Source organism: Mus caroli, chromosome 15, assembly GCF_900094665.2.
Source record: "Mus caroli chromosome 15, CAROLI_EIJ_v1.1, whole genome shotgun sequence".
Lineage (NCBI taxonomy): Eukaryota > Metazoa > Chordata > Mammalia > Rodentia > Muridae > Mus > Mus caroli.
The window spans coordinates 77936767-77945799 of record NC_034584.1 but is presented as its reverse complement, the minus strand read 5'-3'; the positions used below and the strand labels follow the sequence as shown (position 1 = coordinate 77945799).

Genomic DNA, 9033 nt, shown 5'->3' with positions numbered 1-9033 from the left:
ACACACACACACACACACACACATACACATGCTTGCTCATACGCATGCTCACACACACACAGAGATATTTCCATGGCTTCACACACACACACACGCTTGCTCATATGCATGCTCACACACACACAGATATTTCCATGGCTTCACACACACACACACACACATGTCCATGGCTTTACACACACACACACACATACACATGCTTGCTCATATGCATGCTCACACACACACAGAGAGATTTCCATGGCTTCACACACACACACACACACACACGTCCATGGTTTTATACACACACACACACACACACACACACACACGCTTGCTCATATGCATGCTCACACACACACAGATATTTCCATGGCTTCACACACACACACACACACACACACACACACACATGTCCATGGCTTTACACACACATACACACACACACACACACATACACATGCTTGCTCATATGCATGCTCACACACACACAGAGATTTCCATGGCTTCACACACACACACATATACACGCTTGCTCATATGCATGCTCACACACACACACAGATATTTCCATGGCTTCACACACACACACACATGTCCATGGCTTTACACACACACACACACACACACACACACACATACACATGCTTGCTCATATGCATGCTCACACACACAGATATTTCCATGGCTTCACACACACACACACACGCTTGCTCATATGCATGCTCACACACACACAGATATTTCCATGGCTTCACACACACACACACACATGTCCATGGCTTTACACACACATACACACACACACACACATACACATGCTTGCTCATATGCATGCTCACACACACAGATATTTCCATGGCTTCACACACACACACACACACACACACACACACACACACACATGTCCATGGCTTTACACACACACACACACACACACACACACACACACACGTTCCACATATTCAGTCTCAGTCATTTTGATGACTGCCCGAGTGTCTTCTGCACAAGCACTGGCCACACGCTAAGCCACTGGTGGTTCTTAACCCTGCTTCAAAAGCGAGTTGTAGAGTTTTCAGGAATCTTCACTTAGGTCTGTTTCAGCCCAGTGCTCCAGTGCTTGGGACTTCTTACCTCTGGATGTCACCGCAGCTCTGCATATCTTCAAACCAAAGCAAACTAAGACATGTAGGCAGACTTTGTGATGCAGGGGACACAGTCTCTCCTTGATATAACCTGGGCTGTGACACATGGGCACACACACTCAAATCTGTCATATTTATGTGCACATGTACTCAAACCCACCATATAAGTCTGCACACACACTAAAACCTGTCATATATGTATACACACACACACACAAACATGTCATGCATAAGTGCACACACATAAGTTTGCCATATATATGTACCCACATACTCAGGCCTGTCATATATGTGTACACACATTCAAATCTACCATCTATATGTGTATACATGTTATATTATATGTGCACACTTTTAAACCTGTCATATACAAGCACACAAGCCCACCACATATATGCATTTACACTCAAGCCTGTCATATGTATGTGTATACACACAAACCTTTCAGATGTACACAATTTGCATATTCTTAAGCCTGTCATATATATGTGCACATATACTTAAACCCATCCTACATATACCCATCACACACACCTCCAACCCTATGATGTGTATATAGACACACACACAATTTCTTTTATCACAAGCAGTTATATTGGAATATAAATGATGCTTTTGTAAGTGTACAGGACTACAAATGCACATTGTGAAGGGTTTGGATATACACTCTTATATACTGTACCTGACTTTACCAACAAATAAGTTCATGTTGATGGCTTTGCAGTCTGTCATCGTTCATTGAGCCATCAGTGACATTCAACGCAGTGAAGTTCACTAGCTAATTTTAAAGGACACTGCACAGCCTCCCTTGTTAGGATCTATGCAGTTTGTTTTCATAAATTTTGCTCCAACCTGGATCAGCCAGGCAGAGCCAGATTTCAAGCCCAAGCCCCGTGCTCCTGATTGCGCCTCAGGAAGGATAAACTTTCTTTCGTGCACTTAGGTGAGAAAAATGTCCCCTTCTACAGACACCAAGACACCTCTGCCTGTGGCTTGGGATTCAGTAAGTACCATTTGCCTTCTGTTTGGTGGGCACCATCCCCGTGTGCTCCGAGGGCACCTGCGTGCTGGCTTCCCGTGCAGTGAATGGAGGATGTCTTTCTTTCCTGTCTTAGGTAGAGGAATTGGTGCTGGACAGCATCACCAGGAACCTCCACGCCTTTTACAGCATGCTGCAGTCATACGACCTTGGGGACACGGGGACCATAGGGAAAAATAACTTCAGGAAAGTCATGCGTGTATTCTGCCCATATCTATCAAATGAGCACTTAGTAAGGTAAGTTCACAGGTCCTTCATAGCCTGCTTCCCCACAGCCTGCTCTGTGACACTCATGAATAATATCAGTAACACACACTGTCTGCTGAGTCCTCACGAGCGCTGGACTAAAAAATTACCGTGTGTCATTTAGTCAGAGCCTCCATGAAAAGAGGACATATGGAGAAGTTGGAGTGTCCCCAGTGAGTGGAGACACAGGTTCTGTCTGCGTCTCTGGGATCACTGGCTATTCCTACTGCTATTTATTTGTTTGTTTGTTTGTTTGTTTATTAAATTTGCAAGTGTACAAGTGTGTCTCTGTATATATTTATGTGTGTGAGTACAATACCTGTGGAGGTTCCTCGTTCTCCTGGACACTTGAGATTGAGCTTTTTAATTTTTTAACCTTGGGCTGGAGAGGTGACTCAGAGGGTAAGGGTATTATTGCTCTTACAGAGGACCTGAGGTCAGTTCCCAACACCAGCAACAAGCTGCTCACAACCACAAATACTCTACTTCAGGGTCCCCAGTGCCTCTGGCCTCGGCAGGTGCCTGTACTCAAAAGCAAACAGATGTGTACCTAGACACACCCATCAACACATAATTTTTTTTTTTAATTCACAATGTTAGTCTTTTAAAGGGCACACTCTGATAACTTTTCATCTCTAGATTCTCCAGTAAGTTCCAAGAAGCCAGCTCAGGAAGGATACTGTACAAGAAATTTCTGTTATCCATCGGCGTGGGTATCCCACCACCTACACCCCCGCTGTCTTCTCCGAAGGTTCAGCTAAGTGATCAGTTTCGAACTGAGGAGCCGGGCCAGCAGGATGAGAGGTAAATACGAGCAAAGGTTTAAAAAAAATAAAGAAAACAAGCCTGGCAGGAGTAGACACTCTGTCAGTACATGTGGCTTCTGTATCTTCAGAGTTGTGGTCAATTAGAGAGGACAGTCCCCTAGCTTGCATAGTTAGAGCAGATAGAGCTCTCGCTAATAATTGAAACAATTGCTAATTTTAGAAATGGAAGCAGGATAGTCACAGAGCTGGGGACTTGCTGAGGTTGTCCCTGTGTTGACAACCTTGGACTTCATCTCCCGGACAGCATGAATGCTCTGTGCCTGCATGTCCCCTCCTCCCCCGTTTCATCTCTCACAGAAGTGGGAGTCTTCCCCATAGCTTAACATTTATTATAAAGCATGCTCATTAACACAGCTAACAGTTTCTAATATGGATGGGGGAGCTGTTGTAATGATAGCCAGGTTGAACTGCCTGAACTGGCAACCAGAACACACTGAGTGAATTGGAAAGAGGACCAGACTGATGGACATTCAGAAGAGGACCAGACTGATGAACATTCAGACACCAGATCAGTCTAAGGAAAAGACGAGGTTTTAAGCTGCTTGTTCCTGGCATGTCATGCCTGCAGGAGTGGGGACACCCAGCAAGTGCCATCTTGTCACTTCTCTATTTCAGGGTCCATGGGCATGGAATGACGGGTATGCCTTTTAAGAGAAAGCTTAAATATTTGGCAACATGTCTCCCTAAAGCCAGGCGAAGGAATACTGGCAGTTTATCTGTTCATAAAGCAGGCTTTCCCAGAGAGAGGACCGGAACTCTGCTCCTCATGTCTGTCCTCATGTCTGTCCCATGTCTGTCCCGTTCTTTCTGAAGGGCCCAGGAGACTGTGGACGGAGGGGAATGTATTATCTTCCAACTGCACACCCTCTCATAATACATCTTGTGAATTAAGTTGATTCTACAAAGCTATGCAGGTTAAGCACGGCTTCTCTGATCTATCACAGATGGCCCCAAATGCTTTGTCTAGCTTGAAGCCTCTCTGGAGGCCCTGACTTTGTTTCCCCGGTACGGGAAAGTATTTTGTTTTCAGCCATACATGCAGTCTGTTATGGTGGCAGAGTCAAGGCCGCAGGAAGGTGAAACAGCTGGCCACAGTTCGAAGCAGGAAAAGACGATGCAGGTGTTAGCTCATGGTCTCCTTTTTATGTAGTTCAATCCCCCAGCCCAGGGCATGGTGCTGCCTGCTTTTAGCGTGGGTCTTCCCATCTCATTTAGCCTGGTCAACATAATCAAGGGCATGCCAAAATCAGTCCCTCCCAGGTGTTCCTGGTGGCTTGTTTCTAGGCACTTCTAGATCCTGCCTGGCTGACAACACTAATCTTTCGGCCAGCCTTGATCTATTTCCCCCCAGCTCCAAGTTGAGAGTCTTAGTGTGAAGACGGTTCTGTCCTTTCCCATTGGCTGGCCACCATGCATGGTCATCAAGACCCTCTTTGCAGATATGGTGATGCTGGACTGCAGGCCTGGCTCTGCAGCTGAGAAATGCAGAAAGGAAGCCCCACTCTCTGAGCATGCCTGTCTACTCAGGATGAGTGAGCAGGTATGTCGTGTCAGCTGATGGGGATCGCAGTGTCTACTTGTGATTTCAGAACCCAGTCCTCTGGGGACAAAACTACAGAGAGCAACAACATGACCAAGGAAGAAGTCATTGACAGTCTCAAGCACCGGATCCAGCAGAAAGACCCCATATTCAGAAAGCAGTTTCTTAGCATCAGCAAGGAGCCTGATGTAAAGATCAACCAAGAGGAATTCCGGAAGGTACGATGCTGTCCACTGTGGGGCTTCCTTCCTGCCCTGGTCCGTGCCCTCCATCCTACTGGCTTACACACTTCATTCATTGCTGCTGCTCATTTATTTCATGGTAGGGAAGGGGTTGGTTGCACAGTAGAAGAATTCCCAGGTGGTGCCACCAAAAAAAAAAAAAACCAGTTTATGTAAGATAAGAGAGGTGAGCAACATATCCCTGCACACACACACACACACACACACACACACACACACAGAGTGACAGGGCATCTGGGAGAGGTGGGCTGGTTGTAGAACCAGCAGGTTTGTGCCAGAAAAGTCTCAGCTTGAAGGGCCCTGCACAGGCTCCAGGAGTTAATTTACACAGATGCTTAAGATTCCTGCAACAAGCACTCCAGCTAGCAGCACTTTGGCCGTCCCTTTGAAAGGCATCTCCGTTAATTTGCTGTAGTGTCCGTGTGGACAGGCTACAAAGCAGTGGAATCCGTTTCTAAGAAGATAATATGACTCAAGTGCCTGCTATTTGCCTGATGTCTACCTCCAGGCCAGGCATTATAACAGGCTCCTAGCATGTGCTAGCTGAGACACATGGAGTGGCATTTCAGTAGGACCTCCGAGGAGAGGCTGGTGGTGGGAGAGAGGGAACTGGGAGCTTCTAGGTAAGGCCAGAGAGCAGAGAAAACCACTCCTGCCTCTCTCCTCACAAAACAAACAAAAGATGTCTAGTGGTCAGGATGAAGGCTCAGTCAGTAAGTTTGCCACACAAGCATGAAGACCCAAGTACAATCCCCAACACCCAGGCAACAAGCCTGGCATCCTTGTACACAGTTGTAATCTCACCACTGGGGTGGTGGTGGTGGTGATGGAAATAGACAGGTGCCCCCATCAAGCCTGATTGTCAAGTACCAGTTTCTGGCCCTACCTTTGAAAAAGTACAACAGCAGCAACAGTGAGGTAGATGGCACCAGAAGAAATTCGTGGTGGTCTGTGGCCTCTATGTGCATATATATGTATCCCCACCCTCTGGCATGCATCCCCCCATACCACCCCACGTGTACACCAAAGATGTCTGGGGCCTGATATTTAAGCTAAGGGCTGTGGTGATGGAGCTGGGGCTGCATAGTTGAGTCCTGCTCAGAAATTAGGGTTAGGAGAGCAGAAAGGCTCAGGTGGCTCCAATGTCCCGACTTGGGGACTGGATGTCTGGTATGATGGCTGATGTTGGTTGCCAACCTGACACACCTCTGAAAAGGGCATCTCACTTCAGGGGTTGCTTCCATCTGACTGCCCTATGGACCTGTTTGTGAGGCACTGTCTTGATTGTTAATGTAGGGAGGCCCAGCCTGCTGCGGTAGTACTATCCCTGGGCAGGTGGGTATGGGCTTTGTAAGAAAGGCAGCTGACTGTGAACATGGGAGCAAACCAGTAAGCAGCCTTCCTCCGTGGCTTCGGCTTCAAGCTCCTGCCTTGGGTCTCTGCCATGTCTTCCCCGATGATGGTCTGTGACCTGTAAGCCAAGTAAATCTTACCCTCTGGAAGTTACTTTTGGTCAGGGTTTTATACAGCAACGGAGAAGGTACCTGGGACGGAGGCAGGCAGTCCCTGAAGACATGGCAAGAACATCTCTGAAGAATGAGAGCAACTGTGGGAGGCTGGTTGCAGAGGCCGCAGGGCAAATGGGTACCAGCCACCTGACTCACAAGGCACCTTGCCCCAGATTGTTGATGGTACCCTGTGTACCCAGCACCCATTCTCATCCCTGACACTTAGCCGTATGAAGCAATTGTCGTACATAGTGCTGTGTCCACCGATCAGCTCACAGACCCATGACCATTCAGAAAGCAAGGGGAGCAGCAGGGGGCTGTGACAGAGCAAAGGCTGACCTTGCAGGGCTGGCTGTGAAGGCTGGCCTGGACCCCTGTTCCCACCTGGCTATTCTGTGCATCTATAGCCACCAGCTTAGTGGCAGGTGCTCCATCTTAGAGCTCTATGTCTGCTAATAATAAGCCATGGGCTTCCTAGCACAAAGCCCAGACCACGATTCTCCTGGCTTCCAGCCTCGCATGTTACCTGCCTGCCTGCCTGACCTCTCCGTGAGCTGAATACAGAGCCTTCCAGGATTCAGCATAATGCCACACCCAACCTGCTCCAGCGGCAGCAAACTGACTCTCTGACCCTTTAGGGTCAGCAGGAAGGAGGCTTAGTTTCCTAAGGTCATCGCTTGGGCTGCCTGAGTTGTTTAGAAGTCCTGTACTGCTATGGAGGTCTCCCCGGCTCATTCCACAGGTGTGCAAGGAAGCGTGGCATCCATTCAGTGTCTGTGGGTTTGTTTGCAAGGTTCTTTTGTGCTCTGCTAATGTTGCTTCTGCTAATGTTGCGTGATTCACCCTAAGGCTAAGAGATTTCAAAAGCGCTGAGGTTCCTGTGTGTCTTCGGGACTCGGCAGGTACAGTGTGATGCTACCTAGCTCCGGGCCCGCTTACCTCTGCTTTCTTTTGAGGATCATCGGGCTGGTGCCCTCTTCTCTGACTTTCAGACTCTGGGCATCTGCAGCAAGCCTCTTATGGACACACCCAGCTCTCTTTTCTGTAGCTGCTGAGTGCCTTAGCCTTTTCTCTAGCCTGTACATCACATGGTTCCTTTTCTGACAGTTCTCTCTGTTACCTCACTTGTCTGATACTGCTGTTCTGTGTTCCGCCATGTCCCATTACAGACACAGTTTTGGTGCTGTTGTAAAGCCTGTGCTGATTGCTGTTTACTGTTTGCACCTTCTTAGCAGTGTGGAGTGCTTTAGGTCTATGAACAAAACTCCTGGAGAGGAGCTGTGACTGCAGAAACCGGTTGGCCGATCTGGTCTTCTGATCCAGTGCCACGGAGATGTTGGAATGCTGCAGGCCCGGAGGCTGGTTACCTTAGCTTGGGCCCTAGCCTTCTGGGACAGCCACTCCTTGCCCACCTCTTTGTGGAACTAACATCTTTTGACAAATAGATTAGGACCTTGTGGAATCAGTTAATTTAGCAGATTACGACCTTCCACCAATCCAAAATCGAAGAGTGTCATCAGGTAGTGTCTGGAGCCCACAGGAGAGCTCCCCCATCTCAGTCTACCCGTCTCTCTGATGTCCCGTGGGTATAAAGTTGCCTTGAATGACGACTTTTTCATTCCATCATAAAATTATAAAATCTCCACAAAACTGCCTCCACATAGGAACGTGGAATTTGGGGTAACGGAATCTGTATTTCTGGGGCATGGTCACTCAAAATGGCTCTAGAGTAAATTACTTCTTATTCTCTTTAAGACGAGAGATGTGGGTTTTATGGCAAATGGTACTTTATAATCTCTTTGATAGTACTGTTTACTACATACTTCAATTTTACATATAATCTAAAATCCCAGGAGACATTGTGTGTGTGTGTGTGTGTGCGCGCGCGTGCGCTCGCGAGAGCACACGTGCGGTTATACCAACCTGTCCATAACATATTTGTCACTATGTCCTCCTCCCCTTTCTTCTCCTCTTTGCTTGAAACTAGACTCATTTTTCAATCTGCCTAAAGCACTCCCTTAGTACATCATTTCGTGAGGATTTGCTTGTAGCTCACTCTAGTGTTTTGGAGTTCCTTATTCCTTAGTTTTCCATTTAAGGTTCTTTTTTTTGTTTTGGCTTTTGTTTTTTCAGTTTTTTGAGACAGGGTTTTTCTGTGTATCCCTGGCTGTTCTGAAATTCACTCTGTAGACCAAGCTGGCCTTGAACTCAGACATCTGCCTGCCTCTGCCTCCCAAGTGCTGGGATTAAAGGTGTGCGCCACCACTGCCCAGCCTACTTAAGGTTCTTTATCCAGAATGTATTCAGGACACCATGCTAAACGTAGTCACCCATTCCTGAGGCTCCTCTGAATTGTGATAACCTCCCAGGCTTTCCTTGTTCTAATTATTGCATTATTATTATTATTATTATTATTATCTCCATTGTTTTGGGGGACCATGGCTAATTTTTGAGGATTCCTGATCATGATTTATTTTATTTTATTTTATTTATTTATTTATTTA

At 47.1% G+C, this 9033-nt stretch overlaps 1 protein-coding gene across 4 annotated transcripts in view; it reads left to right on the top strand.

Annotated features, from left to right (window-relative positions):
• The window catches only part of Efcab6 (EF-hand calcium binding domain 6), a 187378-nt gene that overhangs the window by 109160 nt on the left and 69185 nt on the right, over nt 1–9033 (top strand). For all 4 annotated transcript variants that reach the window (XM_021183282.2, XM_021183284.2, XM_021183280.2 and 1 more), the window contains exons 14-17: nt 2071–2130; nt 2243–2403; nt 3052–3216; nt 4829–4997. In XM_021183282.2, coding sequence (XP_021038941.1) covers nt 2071–2130; nt 2243–2403; nt 3052–3216; nt 4829–4997 — 555 coding nt within the window. The remainder of the gene's footprint in view (nt 1–2070; nt 2131–2242; nt 2404–3051; nt 3217–4828; nt 4998–9033) is intronic.